The 14,083-nt window shown below is 43.4% G+C and overlaps 1 protein-coding gene across 1 annotated transcript in view; it reads left to right on the forward strand.

Annotated features, from left to right (window-relative positions):
* The window catches only part of GTPBP4 (GTP binding protein 4), a 211,195-nt gene that overhangs the window by 98,357 nt on the left and 98,755 nt on the right, over nt 1–14,083 (forward strand). Inside the window, exon 6 of the mRNA XM_086951152.1 lies at nt 1,488–1,580. Coding sequence (XP_086807278.1) covers nt 1,488–1,580 — 93 coding nt within the window. The remainder of the gene's footprint in view (nt 1–1,487; nt 1,581–14,083) is intronic.

Here is a 14,083-nt window from a genome sequence, read left to right on the forward strand (position 1 = left end):
CATGCTCTCACTACCACACACACAATGCTGCATCTCACCCACCATGCTCTCACTACCACACACACAATGTTGCATCTCACCCATCATGCTCTCACTACCAAACACACAATGCTGCATCTTATCCACCATGCTCTCACTACCACACACACAGTTACATCTCACCCACCATGCTCTCACTACCACACACACAATGCTGTGTCTCATACAACCTATGTCTCATACAAACTGCTGTCTATCACACAGTTGTCTATCACACACACTGCTATTTCTTACACACACTAGCCTCTCACACAGCTTTAGGCCTCACACTGCTCCCTCACACTACTTTAGGCCTCACACTGCACCCTCACACTACTTTAGGCCTCACACTGCACCCTCACACTACTTTAGGCCTCACACTGCGCCCTCACACTACTTTAGGCCTCACACTACACCCTCATACTACTTTAGGCCTCACACTGCACCCTCACACTACTTTAGGCCTCACACTGCACCCTCACACTACTTTAGGCCTCACACTCGGCCCTCACACTACAGCTTTTCTACACCAAATTAACCCTTTTCTACACCTCCACCCCATCTCTACCCCTCTACTACCTTTCTACCCTGCTACCCCTCTACAGTCCACTATGCCCCTCTTCTGCCACTTTTCTACACGTATACTACCCCACCACCTCTTCTTCCACTATAACCTTCATCTACACCTCAATCCCTCTTCTATCATTCTCCTACCCCTATATTTCTGTTCTACCACTCTTCTACAGCTCAACTCTTCTACCACCATTCCACACCTCTACTACCCCTCTACCCCTCCACTTAATCTCTCCGGACCAAACAAAACCAAACATTTGCTATGCAATAGGTCGCGCATTTACGCACATTTAATCAATTGATATTATCAATACCAATGCCTTATATTTATCTTTTAAAAACAAAATCATAAATTAAAAAAAAATCATTTGCAATGCCAATAGCTTAAACTTAGTGATTACGAGATCTATTGCATTGCAAATGCGTGTTTCATGTTGTGTTTTTATTCAGTAGATTTATAAACTGGTCATTCTTCATTTCCATTTAAGGGTAATAGCTTTTTTTTTAAAGAAAGCACACTTTCTCAAATAGTGAAAACATTGAATGCGTTCAAAACGGGCTTAGTATTTTGAACTGCATTTTTTGTGTTTTGTTTATGCAACTATTTATTATAATTTATACATCAAGTGGACGTTCTTCTGTAAACACTTTGGCTAATGAGTATTTGCAAGGACCCCCAAGTAAATCTAGCAGGAGAGCAACAATGTTTCTTGTATGTGACATGCTGTCTAAAATCATGTGAAAACTCATTTTTACAACCTTCATTTTGTAAAGTAAATAGTCTTAATGGTTCGCTATGTGGCATTTTCAATCTTATGATTTTGTCGTTGAAGTGTTTCTTTCAGAGTTTCTGTGAGCTCCAAGTAGCAATTAAATCTGAACTGCTTCTTTTTCAGGTGACAAGAGCTGATGTTGAAGTGCAGCCTTATGCCTTTACAACTAAGTCGTTGTTTGTGGGTCACATGGATTACAAGTACCTGCGTTGGCAGGTAAGTCAAGTTTTTTTCATTTACAGGAAGGCCATTTCTTTTTTAAACATTTTTTTATTGAGTTTTTTTTCGGCAGCAGTACAGAGCAGGTCAAAAAGCAAGGTGAAAAGAACGCATCAAATCACATATAATACAACATTGTCGAAAAAGAAAAACAAAAGAAAACATCTCAAGTTCCTGTACATTTAGCGATTGGGGACCATAGGTTACGACCAAATGTTTTCTTAGAACTACCCTTCAATTTATACAATGCAGTTTCAAGATGGTACATTAATAATAGCTTAGTTCGCCACATAATGAAATTGGGTGGCTCTTCATCAAGCCAACCTGATGTTATGCAAAAACGATAAGCAGACATACATACAAACACAAATCCTATGTCCGTGTCAGAGGCCAAGTTAGTCCCATTTTCCTCACAACCAAGAATAACCATTGATGCTGTTAGCTTGACTTGAATGGACCGCTCAGCAGCCAGAAAGTACTCAACGTCCGCAATGAATCGCGCCAATTTCGGACAGTCAAAAAACATGTGTGCGGCAGCAGCCCCATAAAGATTACAGCGACTGCAATTTGTCCCACGCCCAACACTCCATTTAGCTAGCTTCCCTGGTGTATAATAGAGCCCAAAGACAGACATGAAATGCTGGCTGATGAGTGGTCCATTCAATAAGACATTTCTAGCGATTGCTAAGCTTCTCTCTATATTCATACATTGAATATTCAGTTTGTTCTGCCATTTACTCGCTATAGCCTCTAAATCGTCCTCCTTTGCTCCAAGATTAATTGATACAGGGGTCCTATTCTTTGCCGCTGCTTAATCGCTTCTAGAATTTCAATATTCTTCGAGAAAATGAAAGATTTTGAGAGTTTCTGTGAACAAAAGCTGCGTACCTGAAGGTATTTGAAAAAATCAGAGCGAGGTATATGATAAGTATTCGTTAAATGATCAAACGATACAAAATCATTTTCTATAAATAAGTCCCCCAGCTTCCTAATGCCTAGATTATTCCACCTATACATCATTGAATAGCTCTGGGAGAAGCGAGCAATTCTGCAAAGGAGTTTACATATTTAGGTTGGTATTGAGCCAAATCTTTTTTTTCATAGATCGCCAAATCGAAAAGGCGGTATCAAATATCTTAAATTTGTTTGTTTTTTATAGTAACTCGGCTCTATTATCCGGTTTAAGCACTGTTTGGCCTCAGTGCCCAAAAGCATTTCATAGATCGACGGGGTCAAAAAGTCCTCCATAGAATCTTCCGGCAGTAGTAGAACACCCATGTATTGCATTATTGCCATCCAGTGATACAGTTGGAAATTTGGAATGCCCCACCCCCCTCTATCTCGGGGTAACTCACAGCTTTTCAATGCTCTCCTGGCCCGACGGTACCCCCATAAAAATCTAGAGCACATTCTCCCTATAAGGGCAAAATACCCGGAAGATATTAACAATCGTATGGCACGGAAAATATACAAAAACCTAGGAAAAATTATCGCATTGCTGCGGCCTAGTAATGATAACTTTAAATTATTAACCCTTTCTAGAGTTCTGTTTGAGGACGCTATTACCGGATCTAAGTTAATAGGAATAATATCCTCTATGGTAGCTGTAATTTTGATCCCAAGATACGTGGCCTCTTAGTCTATCTTCATATTCTCAGGGCATCCTGCCACCGAGTGTATAAGCTGGGTTTTATCGCTATTCAGCTTATAGCCTGATAATTGGCCAAATTCCTCCGCAGACTTTACAATAATGGGCAATGCCGTATTGAGTTCAGCGGTTACCACGGCAATATCATCGGCGTAAGCGCAGACTTTTAATTCCCAGCTATTTACCTGCACAGGTTTAATAGCGGGATTCCTTTCCAGGTTTCTAATGAATGAGTCGGTATATAAAGCGAACAGCAAGGGGGAACAGGGACAACCCTGTCTCGTCCCCCTTGCTATTCGCACCAACCCCGACGAAGAGCCAGAAATTCGAATGATCGCAGTCGGATGAGAATAAAGTGTTCGTGTCGCCTTGATGAGCTCCACGGGAATCCCCATCTTCCCTAACACAGACCACAGAAAGGGCCAGGTGACCCTGTCGAACGCTTTTTCGGCGTCCTACAGGGCCACCCCAACCGGTGAGCAAGTCCCCTGCGCCCAATCCAGCAAGGATATTATTCGCCTAATATGGTCAGTGGTACCTCTACCATGTATAAAGCCGTGTTGCCTTATAGAAACAATCCCCGTCATTAAATCATTTAACCGGTTGGCGACCAGCTTCGAATTAATTTTACTATCAGTATTCCAAAAAGAGAGATTGGCCTGTAAGACCCCAACTCTTCTGGATTTTTTCCTTTCTTTTTAAAGATAACGATTATAGGTTCTGCCCATGACCACGGAGCCATTCCCATAAAAGCCTGGCAACACACATCCAGCAGTTCTTTTTTAAGTTGATTTCTAAATGCTCTATAAAATTCAATGGGATATTATCTGGCCCTGTGGCTTTACTCAGGGCTAGCCCTAAGATCGCTGTCTCGATCTCTCCCCATTCTGGGGGGCGCTAAGAGGATCGTTTGCTGAGCCTCAGATAAAGTTAATGAGCTTGTGTCCTTTAAGTAGTCGCTCGGTTCAGCAGGTTCCCCTTCCTCACTATAGAGTCGTTGATAAAGCTCTTGGAAGGCCGATAGAATCCCTTCTGTAGACTCCTGTATAACCCCCTTCAGATCCCTGATTTTTAAGATCTCATTATATACCTGCTTCTCCCTTGCTCTCTTTGCTAACAGTCTGCCTGTTTTCTCCCCAAACTCATATCCTGTTTCCTTATATTGAGTATAGTTAGTGGCAATTATATCAGCTATCTTAGAATAAGCGTTAGCTCTTTTAATTGAGAGATTATTTTGAGCCAGTTTACTCAATTCGGAATCCACTCCTTGCCTTAACACCTCTACCAGCTTTTCCTCAGCTCTTGTAATTTCGTCAAAATCCTTCCGTTGCTCAATTAGGAGTTGCTTGCGCTTAAACCCGGAATAGCTAAGTGTCTCCCCGCGAACCACAGCTTTAAATGTGTCCCAGACCATTTCCTGAGTTGCCGTACCTTTATTAAAAGCGAAGAATTCCTCTATTACTTTAGACATATACTGACAATACTGTGCATCCAATAGCAATTTACGTTCAAAAGACCATCGTGGGGATTCTATTTTACCCCCCATATCAATAGTCCATTCCAAAACTACAGGGTTGTGATCCCATATTAGTTTGGGGGTGGATCTGAATTTTGGCCTGTGTTAAAAGAACATATGAAATAAAAAAGTAATCCAGCCGGACAAATTTTTGGTGTGGAGCAGAAAAATACGTAAACCCCGGATCATTCGGATTCTTCTCATGCCAAACATCATAGAGGCCATGCTCCAGAAGTAACCCCCGTAGGGCAGTATAGCCAAGTTTTTTCCTACCAGTATATATTGAGCTGGATCTTATGTCTGCCCCTGCCCTCACATTAATATTACAATCTCCACACAGTAAAACTGGAGTAATCCTTTGTGCCAATTCTAAATTAATGAAATTAAATACTTCTGCATCGTTCAGATTTGGACCATATAAATCGCAGAGAGTAAACCCTTGCTGCTCCACCTTAAATTCCGCAACTACCCATCTTCCCCATTTATCTGCAGCAGACTTTACACAATCCACCAAGCCTCCTTTTTTTTTTTAGTATCGCTACCCCTCTTTTTATTCCAGACTGCTTGGAGCAAACTACCATCTCCATCCCCAAACTCTTTAAATATTCTCTATTGGCCAAAGCAATATGGGTTTCCTGCAAGCACAGTATATCTATACCCAATATCTGTATAATCTTCGCTAGCACTTGTCGTTTCCGAGAATCATTTAAACCGCATACATTTAATGCACAGATCTTAATCTTTCTAGCCATCGAAATTTAGTTCGAAATTTAGTTCCACTTATCTCTTTTACACCTCCTACCAACAACTCCTTATGGAATGTCTCCGCATAAATTTTGTGCCTTAGCAAAAACCTTAACCAAAGCAAATTTGAATACCCTGCTGCTGCCATTTTCACCCCCCCAGCACCTAAAACCCGTGCCCCCCCCCGCTTACCGCCCTTTCCCCCCCACCCCTACTGTCCTGCCCTCCCCCCTCCCAACCTTCCCACCATATGAGCCCAAGGACCATCAGTCCCTGCAATGATGGAGTACCGTGCCCCCCTCCCCACAATCCCTTGAGACCAGAAACTTTATCCTACCTAAGAATAAAGAGAAGAAAAAAAACACCTATAAAAAAGAGCAGGAAAAAACAATAAAGCCTACAGCCAATCTCTAAAACCAGCTGCATAAATGTATAAGTTACATCACCCTTTTTACTCTATCTTTATCCAGGCTATTACTTATGATCCCCCCCCTCGACAATCTACAAAGATTTCAGAAACTCTTTCGCCTGAATCTCTGACTGAAAAAATTTGGTTTGACCTTTAAACATAACCTTGAGTTTCGCCGGAGTCTGCAGGTAAACAGCCCCTTTCTTTTGATAATCCGGGATGAGTTGCCTTAAATGCCACCTCTTCGAGGCTGTTGCCTGACAGAAATCCGGTTTAACAAAAAAATTACATCCCTTGGCTGTTGCTTTCTTGTTCGGTCTAGCCAAGTCAAAGATGTCTTCACGTGCTAGAAAGTTATTGAAGCACACTAGTATCGCCCTTGGAAGGTTCTCTTGTCCTTGACGGGGTTTCCTCAGATTGAAGGGGAACCTGTGTGCCCTCTGAACTTCCCGTGTCCAGTCCCAAGTAGTTAGGTCCAGAAAAGCTTCTTTTAAAAGTTCAGCAACAAACTTCCGAGGATTCGCCCCTTCCAGTCCCTCAGGGACCCCAAGGAAACGCAAATTTTGTCTCCGAGCATGATTTTCAAGTTCACACAACTTATTGCTCAAGTCTTCACGGTGTGCCTTGATGCTCTCCAGCCCCTCTTTCTGCACCGCGGCATAGTCTTCTAGTACAGATATGCGGGCTTCTGCTTCCGTTACTCTGTCAGCAGTTTCTGCTCCTAGTTTTATCGCCCGCCTTACTGCATTTTTCACTTTGCTGCATGTAGCCTGCACCCGTGTGATTTCAGCTTTACTCTCGGCTCTGTGGACCATTCTAGTTTCATATATAGTGGCAAGAGTAATTTCCTGCGAGGATGATATCTCAGAAGGTCTTGAGTCTACCCTTCTCGTTTCACTCAGCGTTTGCCTCTCCTCGGTCGTTTCTCCTATGGCAGAACAAGATACTTGAGAATGATCTTGCCTACCCTCTAGGTTTTCTTTTTTCCTCTTTGTTCTCTTCCTTATAGTAGAGGCACTACAATTAGGCGATATCCTGCTTTCCCCAGTTGACTGACATCACTTTCTTCATCTACCCAGTCCTCATCCGATGATTTTTCAGAGAGTGAATACAATTTTTCGCAGGATTCTGGTACTGACAAAGTCCCCAGTGAGCCAGCCTCATTCTGCAGTAGATCGAGGTGAATATCTAAATCATCAGCGTCTCTTGTTGTTCTGTCTCCCAAAGCGCCACCTTCAAGATTATCCTGCTTCTGCTCAAGAAATTCTTGAAGCTCTTGAGGTTGCACAGTATTTTGCGCTGTGTCAGACTTATCACACTTATCACAATTGTCTATATTCTCTACCATTACCACATCCTGCTGCGCCGGGCTGTCTGGAGTTAACGTTTAAGTTATAGCTAATGCCCCATTTTCTACCGTTTCTACCGCTTCCATTATACAATCATTGTTCCGAGCGCTCTGCCGCTCAAACATGGCCGGAAGAGTCAAATTCTGTGTCCCTTTCTTCAGGGAGCGTGGAGCTACAGAGCCCCTTACCTTTTCGAAGTTTTTTTCCAGGCTCCCGCAGTGTTAGCAGTACTGTTGCTAGTTGAATCAGTGGCTGACTCTGGGATACTCTCAGACTCTCTTACACCCCCACTACTTAGTCCTTCAGTGCTTTCCCCCGTACCAGACTCCTTGTTTTTACCGCTGCGTGTAGTTACTTTCGTAGTCTCTTTTCCCTTCTCTGCATTTTTCACTGACATCTTCTTCCTATTCGAGACGCCTCCTTTACCTCGAACTACCCGACTTTGCAATCCGCCGAACAAGAGTAAAAAGGGAGACCTCCAGAGTGGAGCTCTGCGCCTAAACTTAGTTAAATCACCCAGCATCCGTATTATATTGTAGCAGGACTTTTTGCCGTTATCTTGGCTACAGTATCAAGTTTTTATTTCGCAGAAATTATTGCTACTTTCTTGTTTCCCCAAGGCGAGGCCGGCTCCGTCGCCTGTAGCGAGTTTCCCACTACCGATTCTCCCACACAACGTCCCTGCTGAGTCAGCCCGCCTTAGATCGCCTCCCGGCCATCTCAGATAGTGCTGGCTCCCGCTGACTGTCCGCTAGCTTGATACTCTGGTAGCGGCGACTCCTGCTCTTGTTCAAGCTGGACTCAAAAAAAAAAAAAACAGCCTGATCTAGCACCAGAGCCTGTTCCTTGCTCCTTGCTCCACGGTACAATTGCTACCTTCCCTGGAGAAAAGAAGCCGGCGTCTTCATCAGCAGCGGGTTTTCCCGCTCCAGCTTTCTTCCATAACGTCTCATCTAGATCAGCCCGCCTCCTTCTGACCGCCTTCTGGCCGCCTCCTGGCTGTCTCACGCCCGCGTCCGTTAGCTGACTCAGTGCTCTCCTTCACGCCAGCCTAGCACCGAATCCTGCTCTTCTAACAAGCCGGTGAGCTCCTATCATACTCCCGCTTAGTTATCTGCCTCAGCACCAGCAAAAGCTCCAACGGTAGTTTAGTTTTCTGGTCCGAGGACGGGAGAGAGGGACGGATCTGTTCGCACAGCCCACGCCACGGACGCCATCTTACCTCGCTAGTTCTCATCTACTGCTAAAACCATTTCATAATTGATAGGCTTCAGTTGTTTTGTTCTATGGCTGTTGTATGCATGAACTGTTTTTGTGTGTGTGTATTTTCTCATTGTGATTGCAAATTATTTTTGGTTAGTTACATTTTTGTAAACTTACTTGAACAGTCTCCAGGTAACTTTATGCAAAACAATGTGAGATGCACAGGTTTCCTCTGTCTTTATTGGATAGTCTATTAAGAACCCCCCCCCCCCCCCCCCCCCCCCCCTTACTGGCTTTTTCTTTTATTGAGTGAAAAGAATCAATGTTTGGAAAGTGTTGAAAGCTAGCTCTGTCTATACTATGTCAAACTGAGGTATAGTGTGCAGAGTCCACTGGAACCCCAAAGGTAGCAAGAGGTAAAGTTAGATAGCACCTCACTCTATTTGTGGTAGTGTGGTTGAGCAGTAAGGCAGTTTCCGAGAACAGTGTTAAGCATTTGTTGTACACACTCAGTCAGCAAATGAATTCACACACTCGGACTGAACTTAAGTACAATTGTTTTTGTATAAAGATATTCTTTTAGCTATTTTATTTCCTAAAAACAAGCAAGCCTGGCTCAGGTAAGTGATAAGTACTTTGCAGTAAATATACAATTGAAATACAATATGGATTGAAATGGTATATGCACTTTGTTTTGACTTACAGTATTGTTTGCAGAGAAATGCAATGCTTTGTAAATACAGTACATAGACTTGAATGGGCTTTTCAGTAAAATGTGTATTTTGGTGCAGAACAAAGTGAAGTCAACATGGCACACATCCCTGTGTGCCATTCCTACAACCCACTGCCCTGGCATAGATCAGTCACCCATCTAGCTGGCTATCCTAAACCATTGGTTAGGGTACAGGTGCCCTGTACCCCTACACTGTCTAGACCAAGTCTTGGACATTGTAAGTGCAGTAATGTCATTAAGAGTATATGGTGCTGGGAGTTTGTCATTACAAACTCCACAGCACCATAATGGCTTTACTAAAAACTGGGACGTATGGTATCAAACCTCTCAGCACATTAAACCCACACTGGTGCCAGTGTGGGATTTAATGAAAAATGTACTTAGGGCATCTTAGAGATGCCCCCTCTAAAACTACTGGCCTCTGGTGGGTTCCCCAACTGGTACACACCAGCCTGCCACCAGAAGACATGTTTTTGGAAATCTGGGGTGGGAGCAGTCCGAGGGCTTCACTCCCCTCCCAAGGTCTCACCTCCGATCTCAGAGCCACGCGCTTCCGATGTGAGCAGACCTCTCCATGGTTTATTCTATGCCAACCCTCTCGGCGCAGTTTGGGACCATTGTGCCCCTCAATAGACCTCCAATGTTGTGGCCCTGCCCAGCAGATGTTCTCCTCTGTTCCCTTTCTGGCTGGGAAATGCGTTGCAGCCACTCCCTCCACCTCTATGTCGCACTTTAATCTCCACAGATGCAGCACCACCAGCGGGCATCCACAGGCACCCCCGCGCTGTATCCCAATCGCTGGCAGCCAAGCGGGCCCCCCAAAGTGGCTCGAACAGGCCTTTTCTCTCATTCTGCCACCCGCTTATTATCCATCTGTCTTGGTATTAACGGACCGACAAAGCCTCCTCTTCTCCCCTGGCGCCGTCACTCCCGGGGTACTCATTAACAAGTAGGCTCGTAATTTACCGCCTGCAGCTCTCCCACTCCGCACCACTGCACTCCCCCTCATAACAGGCATCAATTGCCCCTGGGATGTATCTTCTCCGCAGCCCGGTCAGTGGCGGGCCGTCCACAGTCCCGATTAGGTGTGCCCCGGGGCGGCCTCGGTGCTGAGCAGCAGGCTTAGGGTGTGTCTCGGGGCGTGCGGGGGATCCAGCCCCCCGACCCCCATCGGTGTATGCGCCCTCACCAAACTGCAGGGCCGAGCGGAAGACCCCGGGGGACAGCGGGATGGACCGATGGTAACTGGTCCGCGGTCAGCGCTGTTGACACACTCCCGGGCGGCCACTTCAGTAATCAAGGCCCTGGCTTTCACGATGGACCAGGCCACAATCTTCCGGGCGCTGTAGCTGCGCCACGGAACCACGGAAATGACCCGCTGCCGCAGGGGTAGGTGTCGCTTCTGCTCCCGAGGCAGGGAGTGGGGCCCGGGCCCAGGATATAATGCAGGATATGTGGGCAGGAAACGACGGTCGGCTGAGCCGGCTCCCTACGCAGCCATCTTGGTTGCTGGCTAGGCTCCTCCCCCTCCACCTGTGTGGAATTTAAAAGTTGTTCTCACACGGTTAATGGGACCTTCCTTCGAACCCTTACACAAATGTGAACTACAATTTTTAACATCTAAGGTTGCGTTCCTAGTAGCAATTACTTCTCTGCGGAGAGTTAGTGAACTACAAGCACTAACCATTCAAGAACCCTTCTTGCAAATGCATCACAATAAGGTAGTTCTGCGTACTAATCCAAATTCTTGCCCAAAGTCATTTCTCATTTCCATCTCAATCAATCTGTGGAACTGCCTGTTTTCTTCTCGCAACCACAGACCGTAGTAGAAAGAGCTCTTCACACATTAGATGTCAAAAGAGCATTGCTATACTACATAGACAGGACACAACCCTTGCGTAAGACAAAACAACTTTTTGTGTCTTTCTCACCACCACACAAATGTAATCCCATTTCAAAATCTGGGATAGCTAGATGGATTGTCAAATGCATACAGATTTGTTATCACAAAGCTAAACGTATGTTATCTGTTTCTCCTAAAGCCCACTCTACAAGAAAAATAGGGGTTTCAATGGCATTTTTAGGGAACATTCCCCTAGATGACGTCTGCAGAACAGCTACATGGTCTACACCGCACACATTCACAAAACACTATTGTGTAGATGTGCAAACCAAGCAACAAGCTAATGTGGGCCAGTCTGTTCTCAAAACATTATTCCAAACTACTGCAACAGATAGGGGTGGTCGCCGCTAAGAGTGGGTACTGCTATACAATCTATGCACAGTGTGCAATCTGCAGCTTGTATGCCTCGAACGGAAAATGCTATTTACCGGTATGCATCTGTTCTTGGCATGTAGAGCTGCAGAGTTGCACACGCCCACCCGCCTCCCCGGCTACCCTTGTCTGTTCCAGTATTATCTTAATTAGATACAAATTACATGGGCATCCTTCCTTCTTCTTGCAAAGCTCCATCATTTCCCTAATGGCGAAAAACAATCTTGGGATGGAGCTGCCAAAGAACTTTTCAGGACCACAACAAACTGCAAACATCCGGGCCCAACACTAGGTGATGATCTATGCACAGTGCAACTCTGCAGCTCTACATGCCAAGAACAGATGCATACTGGTAAGTAGCATTTTCCTTCTGGAGTTGGTCACCCCCTGTTCGTACACGTCACCAGCGTGGACTTGACCGAGCAAACCGTCTCGACTACGTAATCGTGGAATCTTTTCAGCATTCGGCTAGTGATGCCTTAGTTTGGGTCCTCAGAATCTCTTTTCTTCCGGTGCAGAGGTCATTGGTGTCAATTAACAATAAATACCAATAAAGAAATACAATCTCTTTAATTAATTACATTTAATTATGACACCCTATTACCCTATAAACACACTACCCACTACACATAAAATATTCATATCATTTAATCACGCAATAATTATTAATTACCAATTAATTATTAATTAACAATAACAAAAAATTAAATATATTAGCACATTAACCCGAACTATTGTGATTAATTAATATTAATTACCAATAACAAAAAATTCAATATATTTGCACAATAACTCTAATGTAATTAACAATAACTAAAAATTAAATATATTAGCACATTAACTCTAATAATTTAATTAACTAATATTAATGAATTACCAATTAATAATTAATTAATTATTTAAATAAATATATAAATTAATTAATTATTATTAAATTACTTCCCACCCTATTCCCCTATAAACCCACAACCCGCTCTGATACTAAAACGCACAATGTAAACTAAATTACTAATTTTCAAACATACATTTAATAACCTATTTAACAAACATATAAACAACATAATAAAATACATAACACTAAACAATTTCGATATTAGTAAATTTTAATATTTGTAACATACATACCATAAAAACGATATTCTGTCTGTCGATATTTTGGACATCGATATTCTATACCATGGAAATTAAAACATCGATATTATTGTACATCGATATTTAAATTTCGATATTTTGTCTCCCTACCGTGGTCAATACCTCAGTCACATCCGTCCAGAACGCAAAGACTCCGTAGCAAGCCCATGCCAGATGCACAAAATCAGCACCATCCGAACCACAGCGTACACAACAGTCGGAGTCTCGCAGTCCAAATCTATATAGTTGTGCAGGAGTGTAGAACATTTGGTGTAAATATTTGTAGTGTATAAATTTTAAATTGCCATTGACCGCTAACCCTCCAGTCATCGCACAACTTTCTTCCCACTCTTCATCTGTCAATGGTTGTGAGAGGTTGCTATCCCAGTTAGCTCTGGATCGCGACCCTACAGCGCCCTCATCTATGTGTGAAGCTCGATATAATCGGGAGACCAGCTTCAGTCTACTATTGGCCGTATAAAGCATTTGCAGAGCATCCAAGGCCGGCGGCTCCGTAGGAAAAGTGGGATACAGACTGCGCATTGCAGACCGGAGTCTAGTGTAAATGAAGGTGGCCATAGCTGTATTCCCCCATTTGTCTAAAAAGTTCTGTAGCGTGAGGAATGTACCATCGACGAAGACATCGTTGATGGATAGTTCAAAGCAAATTATAAGAGCCCTAATTAATGGCCTCTTTTCAAATAAATTAAGGAATTAATCAAAATATTCCCAAAAGAATCTATCTAAAGAACGAAGAGGGCAAAAAATACAAATACGGAACAGGTGTTTACTTTTTGGATACAAATTTATGTAAAAAATGTGTAACATAAGTGGGTACTGAGAAACGTTTCACATATACAAAAGCAACTAAGATGGACACTTTTTTGCAGAAATCTTATCTCATGAAAAAGTTTTTGTTACCTAAGCCTCCAAGGTTTTATTGAGTTGCCCATTTTTCCTTAAGAGTATTTAGGATATGTGCATAAAGCTCTGTCCACTTTCCGCCCATCTTCTTAATTGGCTCCTGTCCCTGTCCTTTGTAAATGGTGGCTTTTCATTGGTCAATAGACTTAGTAGTCCCTCCTTAGTACCCCCTTGTCTCTTCTTGTAGCGTCCCATGAGGACACCCCCTGTTACATGTGTTGTTACTCCCTAGGTTTTAATTACAGCTTCAAGGCTCTCTTTTCTTAAAAGGCTTCAGGCAATACATACACTTGGCCCTAAGCTAGGCTGGCAGTGGTTACTACGCTCAATAGAACATCTCACATTTATACGAGACAGTCTATACATTTCCCTTCATCGGCTCTATAAAGAGTTCAACGTAATCCGAAATTAATGTAATAATTCTTTTCACATTTCATAGCTATTAATTGTATATTTGGACATAGCTATTTGAATGTACTCGTAGTACTGTCTTGCATGCAATGCATGATGGGTAGGGGGATTTACCATATCTTCTGCAGGGTGCAGTACCATATGTGATCAAAAGAGG

This window comes from Lissotriton vulgaris, unplaced genomic scaffold, assembly GCF_964263255.1.
Source record: "Lissotriton vulgaris unplaced genomic scaffold, aLisVul1.2 SCAFFOLD_314, whole genome shotgun sequence".
Lineage (NCBI taxonomy): Eukaryota > Metazoa > Chordata > Amphibia > Caudata > Salamandridae > Lissotriton > Lissotriton vulgaris.